The sequence below is a fragment of the Etheostoma spectabile genome, unplaced genomic scaffold (assembly GCF_008692095.1).
Source record: "Etheostoma spectabile isolate EspeVRDwgs_2016 unplaced genomic scaffold, UIUC_Espe_1.0 scaffold00007887, whole genome shotgun sequence".
In the NCBI taxonomy this organism is placed as follows: Eukaryota; Metazoa; Chordata; class Actinopteri; order Perciformes; family Percidae; genus Etheostoma; species Etheostoma spectabile.
Genome location: NW_022603533.1, coordinates 14,509 through 36,335, shown reverse-complemented (window position 1 = coordinate 36,335; position 21,827 = coordinate 14,509). Strand labels below are relative to the sequence as shown.

General features: G+C 42.6%; 2 protein-coding genes and 1 long non-coding RNA gene across 5 annotated transcripts; 2 read left to right on the top strand and 1 right to left on the bottom strand.

Moving 5' to 3' along the window:
- Positions 1-1,174: 1,174 nt before the first annotated feature.
- On the top strand, positions 1,175-21,497 carry LOC116678719 (receptor-interacting serine/threonine-protein kinase 3). 3 transcript variants are annotated; one of them, XM_032508466.1, is made up of 13 exons: positions 1,175-1,253; positions 6,548-6,585; positions 9,437-9,579; positions 9,660-9,825; positions 10,092-10,247; positions 11,189-11,334; positions 11,658-11,707; positions 12,578-12,730; positions 12,837-12,919; positions 13,532-13,601; positions 16,142-16,214; positions 17,112-17,137; positions 20,100-21,497. In XM_032508466.1, exons 3-13 carry the CDS (start codon positions 9,443-9,445, stop codon positions 20,639-20,641), a joined length of 1,602 nt encoding a protein of 533 aa, XP_032364357.1. In that variant the 5' UTR covers positions 1,175-1,253; positions 6,548-6,585; positions 9,437-9,442; the 3' UTR covers positions 20,642-21,497. The 3 variants fall into 3 exon arrangements, with proteins under 3 accessions (XP_032364357.1, XP_032364358.1, XP_032364356.1); XM_032508467.1 differs by lacking the exon at positions 1,175-1,253 and having other exon boundaries at positions 6,466-6,585; positions 13,535-13,601; XM_032508465.1 differs by lacking the exon at positions 1,175-1,253 and having other exon boundaries at positions 6,466-6,585.
- LOC116678720 (stonustoxin subunit beta) lies at positions 1,266-4,318 on the top strand. The gene is made up of 3 exons (XM_032508469.1): positions 1,266-1,446; positions 3,440-3,465; positions 3,553-4,318. Exons 2-3 carry the CDS (start codon positions 3,459-3,461, stop codon positions 4,113-4,115), a joined length of 570 nt encoding a protein of 189 aa, XP_032364360.1. The 5' UTR covers positions 1,266-1,446; positions 3,440-3,458; the 3' UTR covers positions 4,116-4,318.
- On the bottom strand, positions 4,827-17,105 carry LOC116678721 (uncharacterized). Its single transcript, XR_004329384.1, has 3 exons — positions 17,027-17,105; positions 15,521-15,524; positions 4,827-4,839 (listed from the first exon to the last, which is right to left on the bottom strand). It is a non-coding gene; the product is annotated as an uncharacterized LOC116678721 (long non-coding RNA).
- Positions 21,498-21,827: the final 330 nt, after the last annotated feature.

Here is a 21,827-nt window from a genome sequence, read left to right as displayed (position 1 = left end):
ATCAGACATTTACACATTCCTCTGCTAGGATTCTCACCTGCTGAACTCTTCAGGTCCATTAAAGACTCTTTCCACCTTCGTGTGTGGAGGAAACACTGGCAGAGACCAAGCTGCTCTTCTCTCGTCTTCCTCTTCAGTCCGGGTGTCTTAGTGTCTGATCAGAGGACAACGACACACCCTCATGACTTCAGTCCAAGTCTAAAAATAAGAGTTACATCAAAACCTCTTAACCCCTTATTGGTCAACAACCAATAAGGGGTTTATATGGATTTTTTTAAATGTAAAGACAACAGACATTAATGAACATTTCTGTAAATGTGTGAGTAGTAGTAGTGCAGGGTGTAGCTAGTAGTAATAGTAGTAGCAGTGCAGGGCGTAGCTAGTTGTAATAGTAGTAGCAGTACAGGGTGTTTGGGGGTTAGGGGGTTAGGGTTAGGGTTGGGGTTAGGGGGTTAGGGTTGGGGGTTAGGGGTTAGGGTTAGGGGGTTAGGGTTAGGGTTGGGGTTAGGGGGTTAGGGTTGGGGGTTAGGGGGTTAGGGTTAGGGTTAGGGGGTTAGGGTTAGGGTTAGGGGGTTAGGGTTAGCGGCATGTTGCGGCAAGAGTGCAGCGTATTTGAAGAAATGCCCCACCCCATAATTATATGGACTTTGGCTGATTATGGGATCGCATGACCAGGTTTTTCTGGAGGGCCTGAGTAGAAAGTCAGCAGCAGGTTGGAGTCCAGGTGTTTCCTGAGGACCCTCAGGAAGTGTAGCTGCTGTTGAACCTTAACACATAAATTGTAAATACTCAAGTGAAGTACAAGTACATGTGAGAAAGTGTATCTCCGGTTGTGATCCTGAGTAATGTCGTTGTGTCTCCATCAGACTGGACTGGAAGGATTTTGGTCACAAGTTGCCAGAAAACTTCAAGAGTCTCCACCCAGCTTTAATTTCCTATGTGACTCTCAGGTTACACGTCACTGTTGTTACTAAATATTTCAATTAGGGGCTTGGGTCCGAAATCACACACGCACTCACACACACACACACACAGCCACACGTACACACAGACACACGTGCAGACACACATTGTTACAGAGCTGCCTTAAATGCCGTTTGTCTGTTTTGAAAACAAATTTTTTTTTCTTGACTTGGACTGAAGTTATAAGGGTGTCTCGTTGTCCTCTGATCAGACACTCAGACACCCGGACTGAAGAGGAAGACGAGAGAAGAGCAGCTTGGTCTCTGCCAGTGTTTCCTCGACACACGAAGGTGGAAAGAGTCTTTAATGGACCTGAATTACAGACCTTTGATTCAATTCCTTTTAATTTATAGTATCAATTCATACCAAGAGTTATCTCGAGAAACGTTACAGATAACTTTACAGATGACTTCTTCATCTTCTAGTGGAGGGGATCCAACAGACCCTGGGAGAAGGGACTCTGCCTGCTGTGGACCCTGTCAGGTATGGACATACAACAAGAGCTCAAACTCTGCAGGGGCCTCTAATTCTTGTCCTTCAGCTGAAGAACTTCTTATTTCTGTTCAGAGGAGAGAATAGGCCTGAGTTAGGAAACACAGAAATTTTGAATGGAATCATAAAACTATCACTCATATTGTAGTCCTGTTAGCAGCATGGCTCTAGAGATAGTTATATCGGTCCACCGCTTTGTTCCAGTCTCAAATACCTCAACTACTACTAGATGTGTTAAGATCATATCTCGTTCTGACATTTATTCTCCAGAGGATCCATCCATCCTCTGAGTGTTCCTCTGGCATCACCAGCAGGTTCAACATCTGATCATCTATTGGATGAATTGTAATGAAATGTGGTTCAGACATTAATGTTCTCCATGTGATGAATTGTAGTAATTCTGACTTTCTGTCTAGCGCCATCATCAGGTCAACTTAAAAGTATTTTCCCCATGAACCACCTTTTCTTTTGCTCCCACGCCAACAATTCTAATTTGTCATGGACTGTTCATACATCTAGTCTAGTTTCAGCACATGTGCTCATTAATGCGATATGAATTATATTTTTTGCTCAGCAAGCTTTCAAATGACAACAGTTCCAAATCTTCCTCCATTCACTGCCATGTTAAACATCGTCCACATTTTTGAGCAGAACACAGACCTTTTTTAAATCGCAGATATGCCCACATTTTTAATTGTATCCACATACATTTTCTATCAATACGTTCAAAAAGGCCTTCTGGTGCTCACAAGGAGGTTATTTCATCGACGGTGTGACTATTTGTTTGAGAGCTTGTTCAGTGTCTGAATAGCGGGTGAAAGCAGGTGACAGCTGCATTGTTAACTGATTACAGATCAAAGAGATGACATCACAGAGATGAAAGGCTTCCTAGCTGTGTTTACAAACATGGCCACTGATCATATGTAGCCATGACAACCGTCTCCCAGACACTGCAATACTCTGTATGTCTGTCTGTCTCTATCTCTGTCTCATTCTATATTACAATGTACAGCACACTAAACAGCTTTAGTGGTGGTGCGGTGGTTATGACACATGCTCTTTGTTTTTCAACCTTTTTACATTAGTGGTGTTATACAACGTAATTAAAACCACTTCTACTTTTTTTTAACTATTCTTACAACATTTACTAATTTATAGCAATTCAGCTGTTCAGCATTTTTCAACTATTCTCCCTAATTCCACATCTTCTTACTGATTTAAGCTGTTTATCCAGTTTAGCTTTAGGATTTAATTAAAAATATATTTTTTCACATCTTTTTTACATTAGTGGTGTTGTTCAACTTAATTAAAGACATTCCTTTTTTTCAACTATTTTAACTACTTAAGCTTCTTCTTCCTGATCTATGCTATTCAAGCAGGTTAGCTGCAGCTATTCAGCATTTTTCAACTATTCTTACTACTTCAACATCTTCTTACTGATTTAAGCTATTTATCCAGTTTAGCTTTAGCATTTAATTTTTTTTTTTAATTTTTCCGACTTTTTTACATTAGTGGTGTTATTCAACTTTTTAACCATTCCTACTTTTCAACTATTCTTACAAATTTCGCTGATTTAAGCTATTCAACGAGGTTAGCTTTAACAATTCATCTATTTAGCATTCCCACGCATTTTCTGCAGGAAATGCATTTTCTAGTTATAGATTTGGTTTTATATTATTTAATCATTATTATAGATTAGGTATTATATTACCTAATCATTATTATAGATTAGGTATTATATTACCTAATCATTATTATAGATTAGGTATATATAGATAAACCCCAGACACGTTAATGATTAGAGTAGAAGTATAAATGTCATGTTAATGAATGGGTTTACTGCTGTTGCCAGGCAGCCTGCTCTTCTTTACCTCTAACTGGACTTCTTCTCTACTACTACTACAACCTGAGGACTCTGCATCATGTCTAACAGCAGTTAGGACTCCTGTTGGATAGAAAATTCATTCTGTGTTTCTTCTTCCAGGGCGCAGAGGAGTGATCTGATGAGATGTAAGTGTTTTCATTAACAGTATAATAATGAGTTTAACTAATGACGTTATAACCTGCAGCTGTATTGTGTCTTGTTCTCTCCATCAGATGTCTGTGAACTGGAACTTGACTCAAACACAGCCCACAGTAACCTCGAACTGTCTGACAACAACAGGAAGGTGACACATGTGGAGGAGGATCAGCCATATCCTGATCATCCAGAGAGGTTTGAGTACTGGCCTCAGCTGCTGTGTAGAGATGGTCTGACTGGTCGCTGTTACTGGGAGGTAGAGAGGAGAGGAGGGGTTGAGATATCAGTGAATTACAGAGGAATCAGAAGGAAAGGAGACGGTAGAGTCTGTGTGTTTGGAAGAAATGATCAGTCCTGGAGTCTGATCTGCTCTGATGATCGTTACTCTGTCTGTCACAATGACAGAGTAACAGCCCTCACGTCCTCCTCTGTCTCTAACAGAGTAGCAGTGTATGTGGACTGTCCTGCTGGCTCTCTGTCCTTCTACACAGTCTCCTCTGACTCACTGATCCACCTCCACACCTTCAACACCACATTCACTCAGCCTCTCTATCCTGGGTTTACGGTCTGGCCTGCTTCCTCAGTGTCTCTGTGTCCTCTCAGGAAGAGACAACTTCCTGTCCTGTGGTTTAAATGTTGATGGAGGACAGGGTTCACATTTGTCTCTGATTGTGTCTTTAATGTCAGAAATCTTCTTCTTTGTTGAAATGATCTCCTCTGGGATGAAAACTAGTTCTGTATGAACTGTGTTGACTTTGATTTTCACTTTAATCTCATTTTATTGGAGCAGCTTCAGCTGTTAGGGATTTATTTCCATCTAGGTTTAAAAATAATAAATATAAATAACTAGTGCTGTCAAAAAATTAACATTTAATCACAATGTCACATTTTTATCTATTCTAAATGTCCCTTGATTTCTTTTTGTCCCATTATTTCTTCTCATTTTAATGCTTATATCAACATGGAAAAGGGGATTGGCTCGCTTTGAGCAACTGTTTTTATTTTCATTTTATTTTCATTTTATTTTTGAGCATATTGTTGGCATATAGCCTACTGTATAGGGCTGGGTGATATGGACTAAAAATAAAATCCCAGATTAAAAAAATTAAAAAATAAATCTGATTGTGAGAGTCATTTGGTTTTATGTTGATTATTTGTTGATGTGAAATTTCCCGCCACCAGAGGTCGCCATGGCAACGTCTATTTGGCTGTGACAGAGAGTAGAAAGCCTTTACTGTCATTATACACAGTCCAGGACCTAGTCTCAACGAGAGTGTCAACACAAATATAAAAATATAAAATGCAAAAAAAGAGACAGGGGGAAACGTTCCTGAGAGAAACTCTCTCTCTCTCTCTGTCTCTCTCTCTCTCTCTCTCTCTCTCTCTCTCCTCCTCTCTCTCTCTCTATATGTATATATATATATATATATATATATATATATATCGCATCATGAAGTGCTAGTGCTTCAAGAGGCTGGTGAAGGACCACATCCTCTCCAAACTCCCACCTGAGCCTGGAACACCTGAAGAAGAACAACAGCCACGTGCGAACGCTGTTTAAGTGAAGTTTTTGTTGGGATTCTTTGTCGTGTTTTATTTTGAAAGTCTCAGCCGGATGCAATGTGAAGCATTCTGTGCAATTCATCAAAAGGTTGATTCAAGAAGAAAAAATTTAAATAATCTTAATTAAATGCATCCTTTTCTCTTTGTGATGTTTTATTTTGAAAGTCTCGACCGGATGTGGTGTTTTGTGTAATTTATCACATGGTTGATTCAAAAAGAAAAATAATCTCAAAGATCAACTGAACTGAAAAAATAAACGTTGTTAACTTGTTGGTTATGATAACTACAAATTAATTTTAATTAAAAAACAATATAGCTTGTGAGGGACAGGCCTGTAGAGTCTGGCCTGTACTGGAGCCTGCAGGCCTCAGGTTTCAGTCTGGTGGTCTATCGGTCTGGCCTGTACCGGATGTGTGTGTGCGTGTGTGTGTGTGTGTGTGTGTGTGTTTGTCTGTGTGTATGTGTGTGGGTGTGTTATTTAACAAGTTTCTTTGGAAGTGTCATGCAGATTGTGTGTGTGTGTGTGTATATGTGTGTGTGTGTGTGTGGGTGTGTGTTTGTGTATGTGTGTGTGTGTATATGTGTGTGTGTGTGGGTGTGTTATTTAACAAGTTTCTTTGGAAGTGTCGTGCAGATTGTGTGTGTGTGTGTGTGTGTGTGTATATGTGTGTGTGTGTGTATGTGGGTGTGGGTGTGTTATTTAACAAGTTTCTTTGGAAGTGTCGTGCAGATTGTGTGTGTGTGTGTGTGTGTGTGTGTGTTGTGTGTGTGTGTGTGTGTGTGTGTGTGTGTGTGTGTGTGTGTGTCTAAAGCTCTGATATAATAATAAATGAAATCTCTTCCTTGGAATCTCAAGAGGAAATATTATTATTAATAATCAGCAGCAGTGCAGTTCAAAGAGCTTTACATAAAACATCAAAAACATTATTATTAAAAATATATCAAATATTGTACATAATACCAAATTAAGAACAGTAAATAAAAGTTAAAAAAAACAATTAATCAAAAACAGGTTGAAGACCAGACTATAATAATAAAATTCACAGTACAGAGCGAATAATTAAATAAGTGTTGTCTTCCGGTAAAAATAAAAAATCAACACTTTTATCGATGTTTTTTAATTTGTTTTTTCGTTTTGTGTCTCTTTTTTTAACACTTTTGTCACTTTTTTCGACGTTTTCAACACTACGTAACACTAACTTAATAACTTTAGTTTTACAGTTATTTTTGGAATTTATGGTCAATAATTTTATTTATTTATTTTATTTATAGGAAATTATACCTAATGTTTGAGTTAGAAAAGCAGAGATTAGGAATTTAATTTCTTATAAGCTGACATCTACCTCCTGTTGAACAGGTTTTTATGTAACTGATATTTTTTTCTTGACGTGGACTGAAGTCATGAGGGTGTGTCGTTGTCTTCTGATCAGACACTCAGACACCCGGACTGAAGAGGAAGACGAGAGAAGAGCAGCTTGGTCTCTGCCAGTGTTTCCTCCACACACAAAGGTGGAAAGAGTCTTTAATGGACCTGAAGAGTTCAGCAGGTGAGAATCCTAGCAGAGGAATGTGTAAATGTCTGATAATCAGATCACGGTGATCACATTGGGATGTGTCTCTGTTTAACTGGACAGTTGGAAGGTTTCTTCATGCTGATGAGATGATTCATAAATACCTTTTGGAAATATTCTGTAGAATTTGTCTCTGAGTTAAATCCAGAGAAGACATAAGTACTCGCTGCCCGTACTCAAGTATAAGTACAGATAATTGTGTTAAAAAATACTCTGGTAAAAGTAGAAGTACTAATTTAACTTCTTTACTCAAGTAAAAGTAACAAAGTACAGGCTTGGATATTTACTTAAAGTATAAAGTAAAAGTAGCTTTAGAATAACAAAGCTTTCTAGACCAGACCGATGTTACTAGAGAGACGCTGAGGGACTACAGTGGACATGGAGAAAGTCTCTTCATTCATTATTATTTATTCTTTATTATTTATTATTTATATGCCATTGGCTACATGTTAAATGCATGTCCGCCAATAGGCCTAAAACATGTATAAAACATACAGTATATAAAACATATATAAAACATATTATTTATTGTGACAGAGACTCCAGGTTCTGACCGAGTACCAAGATATGAATCCAAGTGTGATTCTGTGAGAGGTCTGTGTATGTTCCCCTCCAATTAGATTCAATTTGGTATTAAACTTTATTAAACTTAGTGAGGACTAGATTAGGACTGGATTTAAAGCTGATTCTGATTCTCCGACATGCACTCACAATCACACCTGATAGACGAGCTTCAGTACAAAACTAAAGTAACGAGCCAATTTTGTAAAATGTAAGGAGTAGAAAGTATCGATATTCATGTTAAAATGTAAGGAGTAAAGTAAAAAGTCGCCAAAAAAATAAATAGTAAAGTAAAAATATCTGAAAAATCTACTTGAGTACAGTAACGAAGTATTTGTACTTCGTTACTTCCCAACTCTGTGTTAAATGACGTGATCTGAACCAGGTTAGCATGTATTACTGCCCGAGGCTCTCATGTTCAATCTGAGCTCAACTTCCTGGTCAGGGAAAAATGTAGAGCATGTCAAAACTGGTCTGCAGCATCGGTGAAACTGGAGTGGGTGCGTTCAAAACCACCATCTTAAACCTCTGACACACCTTTGGCTTTGCTGAATCCTACAGACTCTCATTTGTTAAAGGTTCTCAATGTTCATATCTGGAACTAAAGAAAGGTTTTCAGTTTGGGGACATGAAACGCATTATGAATGGGCTTCACCAGATGTGGTGATTACTGTAACATCGATACTCATCTAAAGGATTATTAGGAACACCTGTTCAATTTCTCATTAATGGAATTATCTAATCAACCAATCACATGGAAGTTGCTTCAATGCATTTAGGGGTATGGTCCTGGTCCAGACCTGGTCCAGACCATCTCCTGAACTCAAAACTAAATCTCAGAATAGGAAAGAAAGGTGATTTAAGCAATCCGGAGCGTAGCATGGTTGTTGGTGCCAGACGGGCCAGTCTGAGTATTTCACAATCTGCTCAGTTACTGGGATTTACATCCACAACCATCTCTAGGGTTTACAAAGAATGGCGTGAAAGGGAAAAACATCCAGCATGCAGCAGTCCTGGGGGGGGGAAATGCCTTGTTGATGCTAGAGGTCAGAGGAGAATGGGTCGACTGATTCAAGCTGATAGAAGAGCAACTTCGACTGAAATAACCACTCGTTACAACCGAGGTGCAGCAAAGCCACAACACGCACAACCTTGAGGCAGATGGTCTACAACAGCAGAAGACCCCCCCGGATACCCCTCATCTCTATCTATATATGTATCTATGTATCTAATCCATCTAATCCATCTATCTATCTATGTATCTATCTATCTATCTATCTATCTATCTATCTATCTATCTATCTATCCATCCATCCATCCATCCATCCATCCATCTATCTATCTATCTTGTTTAGAGTGACATCCGGTTTTCTGAATGTCCTCTGTCTTCCGTCTCTGGGTGAGCTGTCCAACATCTGCACGGCTTTCTACGTCACTAGAGACGAGGTGGCTAACCGTAGCATGCTAGCTCATTCTCAATATCAAAACACGACTCCAACTGCCACTAGTCGACCATATTCTCCAAAAGAACTACTTCCTGTCCCTGTTCTACTTCCTGTCCCTGTTGTGTCCCTGGTCTAGAAGAAGTCTCCCAGCTGATCCTGCCTTGGACTGACCAAAGCTGGAGAAAGAGTTATCAGCTGATGGATCTTACCGAGCTACTGAGCATGTGCAGCTCCCAACAAAGATAGGATAGAAGGGAGATGTCTCACTCTGGAGATAAGACTAGTGAGATGTCTCACTCTGGAGATAAAAATAGTGAGATGTCTCACTCTGGAGATAAAACTAGTGAGATGTCTCACTCTGGAGATAAAACTAGTGAGATGTCTCACTCTGGAGATAAAACAGAGACCTAAACACACAGGGTGAAAACAGCAGCAATGTGCAATACTACAAAAATACGGTGTTTATTGAAAATGAAACCATGTAAACCTGTTCTGGAATAACCTCAAAATACAATTATGACCCTGAAAATGAGCAGAATATAGGCCCTTTAACAACTGACAATGGCTGGTTGTCAAGTGCAAGAGCCTAGTTATTTTGTTACAGCCAAGAATCTCCAAACAGCTGGCATTGCTCCTCCTCCATCACTTATACCTGCTTGGTAGAGAAGTTATTGTCACGTTGCTATGAGGTGGTATCGGTTGTGGTAGTATCGGAGTCATTTTATGACTACAAGTAAGTACATGTGCAAGGCATCGGACATCCTAGGATCCCTAGTCTAACCAGGACTCGGGTTGATAACACCAATAATTTGTTCCTCCAGTGAACTATGGAACAGTATGTTGAAGACTCCAGCCTCAGGGACTGGGAGGGGATTGGTGCTGGGAGTTTTGGACAAATCTACAAAGCCAGGCATCATCAGTGGGGCTGTGACGTGGCCATTAAACTGCTTCTTCAGGGCGAGGGGTAAGTGCTTACAAAGAATCTCCTGTTAATAACTACATAAAGTTGTGAGAATTACTCATAATGCAAAGAAACACACACAGGAGCGAGAAGTCTTTGCTGCATGAGATCAAGATGATGAGTCAAGCCCCCAACCAGTATGTCATGGCCGTCCGAGGGATCTTCAAGGGTCAGACGCCCTCTGGTGGGTCAAGACGGCTCGGTGTGGTCATGGATCTCATGAAGAGAGGATCATTGGCCTCCCTACAGGTGACCAGGGCTGGAACAACTACTTATATCTTTTAGAGTAGGAATACTCTGTAAAAAATACTCATGCTACAAGTAAAAGTCTTGCATTAACAATACAAAAGTATAGAATAAATAAATATAATATACTCATTACTAAAGAAAAGAAGAAAAACATAAATATAACATCATATTCCAAACCTTTGAATGGTGGTGAAGGTGTAGGTGTAGCTTACTGTCTCCACTATCTCCACTATTATCCACTTTGTGGATCTGAAACCATCTTACAGGAAGCATTGGAGGGAACTCCACCCTGGCCGCTGGTCTTCAGACTGGCTCACCAAGTGGCTCTGGGTATAAACTTCCTCCACACTCTGCCCCGACCCGTGCTCCACCAGGACCTGAAGCCCCAAAACGTGCTGCTGGACGACTCTCTCAATGCCAAGGTGAGTCCCAGGCTTTGAGGGGAGGCCAGGCCTCATGTTTACTTTATACTTTTACAATAGTTTGCACAGTTTTCAGGCTCCATTTAGTCTGGAGGTTAAATGGAGCACATCTACACATGGACTCAGCATCACCAGGGTCTCTACACATGAACCTAGCTCCATTGGTCTAGATCCAGTGAGTGCTGGAGGTCACAGACTGATGTTGTCATCAGGACACATTATCTGCATAAAACAGCAATCTCCTGTTCACCTAACTGCAACCCCTCCCCCCCACAACTACATCTTGATATCCTTGAATATCACAAACAGGATTGGTGAAAAGGAGCAACCCATGAACCAGCACAAGCTCTGCATGTACATACGTGGATTGGATAGCCTCCACCCTTTACTCCTGCAGCACCTCCAACAGTATCTCCCGGGAGATCTGGTCAAACCTCTTCTCCAAATCCACAAAGCACATGTAGACCAAATCAGCATTGTTTCTCTTCAATCTCAGAATCCTAAGACCTTGAGACCAAAGCTCTCCGCTGCAGCTTCAGCAATGGAAGCTTTGAACATTGCCCACTTAGGTTCAATGCCCTCGACCTTCAGGGAAGCCAGAAAGGTCGGCCGGAGGTGTGACTTAAAGATCTCTCAAACAGGGGCCTTCTCAGACGTTCCCAGTTTACCCCCACTACCTGTTTGTCAAGGTCTTTGTCTAACCCCAACAGTCTCATGAAGCCCAAACCAACCCACAGAGAGAGTTGTGTGGAGCTGATGGTCTTAATTAACGACGTTCATTAATACCAAACTGTTACACATTAAAGCTTAATTACAACAGTCATGAATATTCATTAAGACTCCTTCATGTTCATAGCTGGTTTCATGTCTGTCCTCTGCACACCCGTTCAAATGAAGAACCTCTTCTGTCTCCTTCCTCTCTTTGCTAATTCTCTCTGCAGCTTACAGATTTTGGCCTTGCCCGGATTTCCTGCAGCGTCACGCAGGTTTCCAAGGACAGTGGACCAGTAGGAGGGACGCTACCATACATGCCACCAGAGTCTTTTAACACATCATACGAACCTACCAGAGCCTTTGATATCTACAGGTATGAGAGCATCGAACCAGCACTCCAATAAAGTGTTTAATTTATCAATTAATAAATAATAACTGGAGACGGGATCACTCCAGCTGCCATGCTAACACATGTTCAGTATTGACAGGAAGTCAAAATATCAGTCGCTTAGTCCTTTAACAGGAGAGGGAATTGTTTTCAGGTGGAGGGATACTAACAGGACTTCATGCACAGATTTCCTATATGACTCACATGAGCATTAATTAACAGATGACAACAATCCAGCCAGCGACCAACCAGGGTGTGATTGTTATGATATGGATAATAATCCTGACATGAAACTCTCTGTCTTTCAGTTATGGGATACTCCTTTGGTCCATTGCCACGGGGAAACAACCATATGGGCGTAAGTGACTGTTGTGTCTTGTATTTTGTTTGCATTATTATATAAATATCTGTACATGTTTGTATTTTTCCGTTCCGAGTACTTACTTATGTATTATTACTTACATTTGTTCACACTTTAATATAATTTATATTATAGTTACTTACTTTTGTTAAATTATTTAATTACATATTATTCATTTTAATGTCACTTACTTACATTGCAATATTTTTTGCATTATGGCCACCTCACTTTACTTTACTTTACAATACTTCTTATATAATGCCACTTTACACTCATTCAGTACTTTTTGCACATTATCTGTAGTCTGCCTGTTGATTGGTGGTTGTTTTGCTTCTCACTGTGGACAAATTGCTGCTGTAACAAGAGAATTTCCCCATTGTAGGATGAATAAAGTATTATCTAACGTAATCTTACACGTGGTGCAGGAATGGCAGGACTCTGTAGGTGGAGATGGAGCTGCCTTACAGCAGAGGTCACTGTGCTGCTGCCAGTAATATATGAAATGAATAATTGCAGTGCTTTAAATTTCATATATGTCCAAACAGATCTTTAGGACAGCATGTCATGTGCTACTGCTACTCAATGTTAGACCTTATCTAAATGCAGTTCTTTTACATTTGACTTAAAGAGACAGTTATTTGGTTAGTTGTGATCATTTTTTAAACTATTAATTGTACAGTGATTTGGAATTGTTACAGCTCTACTCAATTAAATTTACAACAGCAGGTGGCAGAGTTGTCCCATTTAGCAGATTGAACCTAAACCTTTACATAAGCATCAGTCTAGACCGTCTATTCAGGTATTAACACGGTCTCATTTAACCTCAAGACCACTCTGACAGCCTTTCTAATTCTTCCTCCAATGTAGGTTCAAGACCCGAAATAATAATAGTGCGCATCCCGAAAGGAGAGCGTCCACAGCTGGCTCATATCACGGGCGATGCTGCCGGGTTGACGGAGCTGAAAAGACTGATGGAGAGATGCTGGGTTCAGGAACCTGAACGAAGGCCCACAGCCCTTGGTGAGGAAACTACATCATTCACCTCTGATTCAGTGAATTAACACAGAAAAACAGCTGGTGATGCCGGGCTCTAACGTTAGTCTTTACTTTATGTTGTGTACAACAGAGTGTACAACGGAGACAGAACAGCTGTTCCAGATGCACGAAGATGAACTCAACAAAGCTGTCTATGAAGTGCTGGAGAAACTGGTGAGGAACAAATCTCTTCATTAACACTCAAGTCCCGCTGAGACAGTTTAATATTTAGACAAAATGCAGAAATACAACCAACCGGTCTTACAGAGAAATGTGCTGTTAAACCCCTCTTACACACTTTTTATGAAGAGTCTGACATTCACTAATGTTTTCTTATCTTGGATTTGCTTAGAACAAAATCTACGAACACTCAAGAGCACTCTTACACACATTTTAAATATGTCTCTGGTTAATTGTACTTTTACTTACGTACTGAGCTTCAGTACTTCCTGCACCAATGCAATGTACAAGTCATCTGCAACTCCAACAACCATCTCTTGAAGGCGGTCTCCCACTTCCCAGGAGAAGCACAGGAAGTGTCATGTCCTTAAAGGGGAATTTACAGAGCGTTTTCTTATGCTAATTAGGAACAACAGGCACGTGGGATTCATCAATCCTAAGGACACAGGTGTGGTCAATTCTGTTGTTTAAGAACACGCCATGAATCCGACGTAGACTTTTCTTAGGGACTTTTTTGAGATCATATTTAAGAGAAAACTTAGGACAATATCAGTGAATGAGGCCCATGGTTTTTATCATTGTGTAACTGTCTCTCTCTCTTTCCAGAAGCAAAAGGAAGGAAAAGGCATGGCAGCAGGAAAGAAGGTTCAGAGGGATCCAGTTGCTGAGGCTGCAGGTCTGTATTTATAGAATACTGTTGCCTTGGTCCAGACCTTTGAACCTGTCTGACACTAAGTTTACTGATTAATCATCTGGCGTTGTGACATATCTGTACATACACACCGCCGCCCACTTGAGCTGCAAAAGAAGCTCTGTCCGCCCTGTCAAGGACGCTTGCCAAAACTTATGGGGAAGCTTTTGACGCTCTGACGTCTCAGGGCAGTCACATCGTATGTTCTTCTGGATCAGCCAGCATGAAGGGCGTCTATATTCTGATTGGTTGCTGGTTGTTTGCCGCTGGACCACGTCATAGCTCATTACCATAAAGTTTACACAATTTCAACTTTCTGCATGGAATGCGTGGAAAAGGCGTGATTGGGAGGATCGGCCTCCCTGATCTAAACCAGGGTGGTTGTCTGTTGTTGGACTTCTGTGCTAGTCGATGGATTGTCTTTAACAAACATGTTCAAACATAGGGATGTTCATAAGTTTACTTGGTCCCAGAGCATCCTAGGCCGTAAGTCCATGATCAACATTATAATCATTTCGTCTGATCTGAGGCCGTATGTTTTGGACACTCGGGTGACGAGAGGGGCTGAGCTGTCAACTGATCACCGTCTGGTGGTAAGTTGGGTCAGGGGGTGAGGGAAGACTCTGGACAGACCTGGTAAGAACAAACTGGTAGCGCGGGTAAATTGGGAACATCTGGAGGAGGCCCCGGTCCAACAAAATTTCAACTCACACCTCCGGCGGACCTTTTCATGCATCCCTGTGGAGACGGGGGACATTGAACCGGAGTGGACAATGTTCAAAATTTCCATTGCTGAAGCTGCGGCAGGGAGCTGTGGTCTTCGTTGCTTCAGGGGGCAGTAATCAACGAACACAGTAATGGACACCGTTGGTCAAGGAAGCCGTCCTTCTGAAGGATTCTTTCCAAGATATGTTATCCAAGAGGACTCTGGAGGCAGTGGCAAGGTACCGACAGGCCCCGAAGGGCTGGAGCCTCTGCCGTGAAAGAGGCAAAGCAGCAGGAACCATCTAACCTGTGTACAGTAAGGATGGGATGCTGTTGACCTCGATTAAAGAGGTAATACGGTGGTGGAAGGAGCATTTAGAGGAACTCCTAAATCCAGCACAATCCATAACACGCCCTCTATGGGAGAGGCAGAGCTGGAGGATGATTGTTGTCAATCTCCCTGGTGGAAGTCACCGAGGTAGATAAACAACACCACAGTGGCAAAGCCTCACAGATTGATGAGATCCGTCCAGAGTGCGCTTTGTCACCAATCCTGTTTGTAGTATTTATGGAAATCATATCGAGGCGTAGATTTTTGCAGATGATGGGGTCCTGATGGCATCGTTGTTCTGTGACCCTCTAAAACTGAGGCCATGGTTCTCAGTAGGAAACCGATGCAGTGCCTTCTTAAGGTAGGGAAGGAGTTTTTACCCCAAGTGAAGGAGTTTAAATACCTTTGTTGGCAAGTGAGGGGACAATGGAACGGGAGATTGGTCGGAGATTCAGAGCAGCTGGTGCGGTATTACATTCCATTTATCGCACCGTTGTGACGAAAAGAGAGCTGAGCCAGAAGGCAAAGCTCTCAGTCTACCTGTCAGTTTTTGTTCCTAATCTCACCTATGTTTATGAATCCTGGGTCATGACCGAAAGAAAGGGATCCAGGGTACAAGCGGCCGAAATGGGTTTCCTCAGGAGGGTGGCTAGCATCCGAGAGGAGCTCGGAGTAGAACCGCTGCTCCTTTGCGTCGAAAGGAGCCAGTTGAGGTGGTTTAGGCATCTGGTAAGGATGCCTCCTTGGGGCCTCCTTAGGGAGGTGTAAATGTGACAACTATGAGACAGCAACGGCCAAATTATCAAACTCAATGGCAGTCTACTAATTAGTAGGACGCTAACGATACGCGATATAAAAGCAGAAGCACGACACTCAGATCCACCAACCTGTGTTGCAATGTGAGAAGGCAGAATCAAGAACCACCCCCCAGAGTTATCCTTCCTGTCCAGATCACAAGATCACATCGCACACCGCATTGGCCGAGTGTGAAGTTGCGTTTTCAGCTCCTCTTTCTTCTGCTTTTAGAGAGCTACGTGAACACATGAAACTATATTAACGAGGACCGGTGAGTTGAATCCGCCATCCGAGAGTAAACCAGGTAGACACACAGCTGACCACCTGCAGGAGGAGGCTCTGGAGACAGGCTCCACACGATGGGCCGCTGTGGTCTTGTATCAGTCCCGCAGTCGGTGTCAGGAAAGTGGCTGCATGTGTCTGACAATGCAAAAAACATCAACACCGGTACAAGCGTACAGCTGTCCACGGACACGAAGTGCAGAAAATGAGTCAGAGCCTCCTGTAGACTAGACTAGGACTAGAGACTAGACTCTGTTTCCTGTGCTTTCTTTCTACCAGCACCTTACTAGCTAATTAATTAGCCTGAGTTAAACGCTGGCTATCCATTAACAGCAGGGAGTGGCTTGTAACAGAGTGAACAATGTAATTTATCCTCCTTGGATTAATAAAATATGACTTCTTCATCTTCTAGTGGAGGGGATCCAAAAGCCCCTGAGAAGATTGAATCTGCATGATGCTCCACCACAGAGAGTGGACCTTGTCAGGTATGGACATACAACAAGATCTCAAACTCTGCAGGTGCCTCGAGTTCTTGTCCTTCAGCTGAAGAACTTCTTGTTTCTGTTCAGAGGAGAGAATAGGCCTGAGTTAGGAAACACACACAGAGTTTTGGAATCATAAAACTATCATTCATATTGTAGTCCTGTTAGCAGCATGGCTCTAGAGATAGTTATATCGGTCCACCGCTTTGTTCCAGTCTCAAATACCTCAACTACTACTAAATGTGTTAAGATCATATCTCGTTCTGACATTTATTCTCCAGAGGATCCATCCATCCTCTGAGTGTTCCTCTGGCATCACCAGCAGGTTTAACATCTGATCATCTATTGGATGGATTGTAGTAATTCTGACTTTCTGTCTAGCACCATCACCAGGTCAACTTTAAAGTATTTTCCCCATGAACCACCTAATCATTATTATAGATTAGGTATTATATTACCTAATCATTATTATAGATTAGGTATTATATTACCCAATCATTATTATAGATTAGGTATTATATTACCTAATCATTATTATATATTAGGTATTATATTACCTAATCATTATTATAGATTAGGTATTATATTACCCAATCATTATTATAGATTAGGTATTATATTACCTAATCATTATTATATATTAGGTATTATATTACCTAATCATTATTATAGATTAGGTATATATAGATAAACCCCAGGCACGTTAATGATTAGAGTAGAAGTATAAATGTCATGTTAATGAATGTGTTTACTGCTGTTGCCAGGCAGCCTGCTCTTCTTTACCTCTAACTGGACTTCTTGTCTACTACTACTACAACCTGAGGACTCTGCATCATGTCTAACAGCAGTTAGGACTCATGTTGGATAGAAAACTCATTCTGACTGTGTTTCTTCCTCCAGGGCGCAGAGGCCTGATCTGATAAGATGTAAGTGTTAGTTTCTCCCTAAATACACAGCTGATAGTTTTTATTCAGTAGAACATTACTGGTTAAGTTTCCATCCACGTGTCCATCAAATTATCTGAAGTTCAAAAACCTCCTGAGAATAAATCTGGTGAAAGTGTGTTTCCATCAAACGGCTTTAACAAACTCAGATTAAAACCTTCAGATGTGTCTGATGATAAACGAGGATGCTGAGCCATCGTGTGTGTGTGTGTGTGTGTGTGTGTGTGTGTGTGTGTGTGAGTGTATATCTAATGAGCAGGTGTTTGTGTGTGTGTGTGTATCTGATGAGCAGGTGTGTGTGTGTGTGTGTGGTGTGTGTGTGTGTGTGTGTGTGTGGTGTGTTGTGTGTGTGTGGTAACTGTACTATGGAGTTGAGCTTTGAGTAGTCGTTAAGACTAGAAAGATAAGTACTTTCACCTAAGTTAATTGTTGTTTGATGTTAACTAACAACAAAATGATCATTGTTTACGAATTATTAGCAATGCTATAAACTTTTTATCTATCCATCCATCTTCGACCGCTTATTGGGTCTCGGGTCGCAGGGGCAGCAGCTCCAGTAGGGGACCCCAAACTTCCCTTTCCCGAGCCACATCAACCAGCTCCGACTGGGGGATCCCGAGGCGTTCCCAGGCCTGGTTGGAGATATAATCTCTCCACCTAATCCTGGGTCTTCCCCAAGGCCTCCTCCCAGCTGCACATCCCTCCACCTAGTCCTGGGTCTTCCCCGAGGCCTCCTCCCAGCTGGACGTCCCTTCACCTAGTCCTGGGTCTTCCCCAAGGCCTCCTCCCAGCTGGGCGTGCCTGGAACACCTCCCTAGGGACCCCCCCCGGAGGCATCCTTACCAGATGCCCGAACCACCTCAACTGGCTCCTTTCGACGTGAAGGAGCAGCGGCTCGACTCTGAGCTCCTCTCGGATGACTGTGCTTCTCACCCGATCTCTAAGGGAGACGCCAGCCACCCTCCTGAAGAAACCCATTTCGGCCGCTTGTAACCTGGATCTGTTTTTTTCGATCTTGTCCCAGCCTTCATGACCATAGGTGAGGGTAGGAGCAAAAACTGACCGGTAGATCGAGTACTTTGCCTTCTGGCTCAGCTCCCTTTTTGTCCCAACAGTATGATAAACGGAATGTAATACCGCACCGGCTGCTCCGATTCTCCGACCAATCTCACGCTCCATGGTCCCCTCACTTGCGAACAAGACCCCAAGGTTTTTAAACTCCTTCACTTGGTAAGGACTCACTCCCTACCTGAAGAAAGCCCTCCATCAGTTTCCTGCTGAGAACCATGGCCTCAGGTTTAGAAGTGCTGATCCTCATCCCAGCCGCTTCACACTTGGCTGCGAACCGATCAAGTGAGTGCTGAAGATCACAGACCAATGATGCCATCAGGACCACATCATCTGCAAAAAGCAGCGATGAGATCCTAAGCCCACCAAACTGCAACCCCTCCCCGCCCCGACTACGCCTCGATATCCTGTCCATAAATGTTATAAACAGGATTGGTGACAAAGCGCAGCCCTGGCGGAGGCCAACCCTCCAGAACCTGGAACGAGTCTGCCTTACTGTCGAGAACCTGGGCACAGCTCTCGCTTTGGTCATACAGAGATTGGATGGCCCTGAGAAGGGACCCCCTCACCCCATACTCCCGCAGCACCTCCCACAATTTCTCCCGGGGGACCCGGTCATACGCCTTCACCAGATCCACAGAAGACATGTAGACTGGTTGGGCATACTCCCAGGCTCCATCCAAGATCCTTGCATGAGTGAAGGTCTGATCCGTTGTTCCACGACCAGGACGGAATCCACATTGTTCCTCTTCAATCAGAGGTTCGACTATCGGCCGAACCCTCCTTTCCAGCACCTTGGAGTAGACTTTACCAGGGAGGCTGAGAAGTGTGATAAACCCTGTAATTGGCACACACCCTCTGGTCCCCCTTTTTGAAGAGGGGAACCACCACCCCGGTCTGCCACTACTTAGGCCTGTCCCAGACTTCCACGCAATGTTAAAGAGGCGTGTCAACCAAGACAGCCCCTCCACACCCAGAGCTTTCAGCATTTCTGGACGGATCTCATCAATCCCTGGGGCTTTGCCGCTGTGGAGTTGTTTGACTACCTCAGCGACTTCCACCAGGGAAATTGACGAATTCCCCATCATCCTCCAGCTCTGCCTCCACCAAAGAGAACGTGTCAGCTGGATTTAGGAGTTCTTCAAAGTGCTCCTTCCACCGCTCTATTACCTCCCCAGTTGAGGTCAACAGCGTCCCATCCTTACTGTATACAGCTTGGATGATTCCCCACTTCCTCCTCCTGAGGTGGCGAACGGTTTTCCAGAAGCACCTTGGTGCCGATCGAAAGTCCTTCTCCAGGTCTTCTCCGAACTTCTCCCACACCCGCTGCTTTGCCTCTGTCACGGCAGAGGCTGCCGCCCTTTGGGGCTGTCGGTAACTTGCAACTGCCTCCAGAGTCCTCCGGGATAAGATATCCCGGAAAGACTCCTTCTTCAGTCGGACGGCTTCCCTGACCACTGGTGTCCACCAGGGTGTTTGTGGGTTACCGCCCCATGAGGCACCTAAGACCCTTAGACCACAGGTCCCCGCAGCAGCTTCAGCAATGGAAATCTTTTTTTCTCTTCTTTTTTTTAACACTGTCCACTCAGGTTCAATGCCCCCAGCCTCCACAGGGATGCATGAAAAGCTAGCTTCATAATGTTTTATATATTTAAATATTTGTAAATGATTAATAAATCATATCAATGAAAATTATCTGGATGTTATCACAAAGTTTTATCTGGTGATTATAATAAATTGTTAATGGATTTAATGCTTTATAAACCAGTTATTAATTATTACATTATTAAATATTGTTTTATTAACAGTATAATAATGAGTTTAACTAATGATGTTATTAACCTGCAGCTGTATTGTGTCTTGTTCTCTCCATCAGATGTCTCTGAACTGAAACTGGACACAAACACAGTACACAGAGGACTCAAACTGTCGGACAACAACATGACGGTGACCCGTGTGGAGGAGGATCAGCCATATCCTTATCATCCAGACAGGTTTGACCACAGGCCTCAGCTGCTGTGTAGAGATGGTCTGACTGGTCGCTGTTACTGGGAGGTCCAGAGGAGAGGAGGAGTTCTTATAGCAGTGAGTTACATAGGAATCAGACGGAGAGGAGACAGTACAGTCTGTGGGTTTGGACGTAATAATCAGTCCTGGAGTCTGAGCTGCTCTGATGATGGTGGTTACTCTGTCCGTCACAATAACATAGACAAAGACCTCCCGTCCTCCTCTGTCTCTAACAGAGTAGCAGTGTATGTGGACTGTCCTGCTGGCTCTCTGTCCTTCTACAGAGTCTCCTCTGACTCACTGATCCACCTCCACACCTTCAAAACCACATTCACTCAGCCTCTCTATCCTGGGTTTGGGGTCTCCATTGGTTCCTCAGTGTCTCTCTTATGTCTTTCCCACCAAGGCTAACCAGGTGTTGGTTCTGGTTCTGGTGCCCTTGCCAGTTTGGTGCTGGTTCCACTCGCCAGTTTTCTAAGAACCAGCTCGATTTTCCCCAGCCTGAGAGCCAGAGTAGGGTGACTGCAAGTACCTCCGTTGTCAAAGCAACGCGTCATGACAATTAACACTAATGGAGGACTACATGCCGATACTTTTGCTCCTGGCTTTACAAATTCCCACTGGAATTCAAAGACGGGCCTTGACAGCTCTCCGTGACCGCTATGGGCCGAGGACGCGTTCAAGAAGAAAGGTAGTTATTTCCCATGATTTAGCGCTTATTATAATCTTTTGCTAGCTTGCGATGGCAACATCAGTAGCGTCAAGCAAAACACCGTTAGGGTGATCAGACGTCCCGGTTGGACCAAGTCGGCCCCAATTTTCCCGACAAAAAGCCCATCGGGACCTTCTCCCAGCACCTGACGTAACCGGTTCTTATCTCTAGACCAGCGCTACGCTGGTGCTGAGTTGGAACCCGGGTTCTTGGCCCAGAGCCAGGTTTATTTTTGTGGAAAAGCAAAGAACCGGTTCAATATTTGGCACTGACTCCGAACCAGCACCAGAACTGCCTTGGTGGAAAAGACATGTGTCTTCTGCAGGAGGAGACAACTTCCTGTCCTGTGGTTTAAATGTTGATGGAGGACGAGGGTCACATTTGTCTCTGATTGTGTCTTTAATGTCAGAAATCTTCTTCTTTGTTGAAATGATCTCCTCTGGGATGAAAACTAGTTCTGTATGAACTGTGTTGACTTTGATTTTCACTTTAATCTCATTTTATTGGAGCAGCTTCAGCTGTTAGGGATTTATTTCCATCAAGGTTCAAAAATAATAAATATAAATAACTAGTGCTGTCAAATAATTAACATTTAAACACAATTCATGTCACATTGTTATCTATTTTAAATGTCCCTTGATTTCTTTTTGTCCCATTATTTCTTCTCATTTTAAGGCTCTTATCAACATGGAAAAGGGGATTAGCTCGCTTTGAGTAACTGTTTATATTTTAATTTTATTTTTGAGCATATAATTGGCATATAGCCTACTGTATAGGCCCTAAAAATAAAAAAAATAAAAAGATAAAAAAAAAGAAATCTGATTGTGAGAGTCCTTTGATTTTATGTTAATTATTTGTTGCTGTGAAATCTCCCGCCACCAGAGT

Excerpts from the sequence above, each read along its gene's own strand:
- LOC116678719 (XM_032508466.1), top strand. The coding sequence starts at position 9,443 with ATGGAACAGTATGTTGAAGACTCCAGCCTCAGGGACTGGGAGGGGATT. Across the intron at positions 9,580-9,659 it reads CTGCTTCTTCAGGGCGAGGG|GAGCGAGAAGTCTTTGCTGC; the intron begins GTAAGTGCTTAC and ends AAACACACACAG. Across the intron at positions 10,248-11,188 it reads ACGACTCTCTCAATGCCAAG|CTTACAGATTTTGGCCTTGC; the intron begins GTGAGTCCCAGG and ends TTCTCTCTGCAG.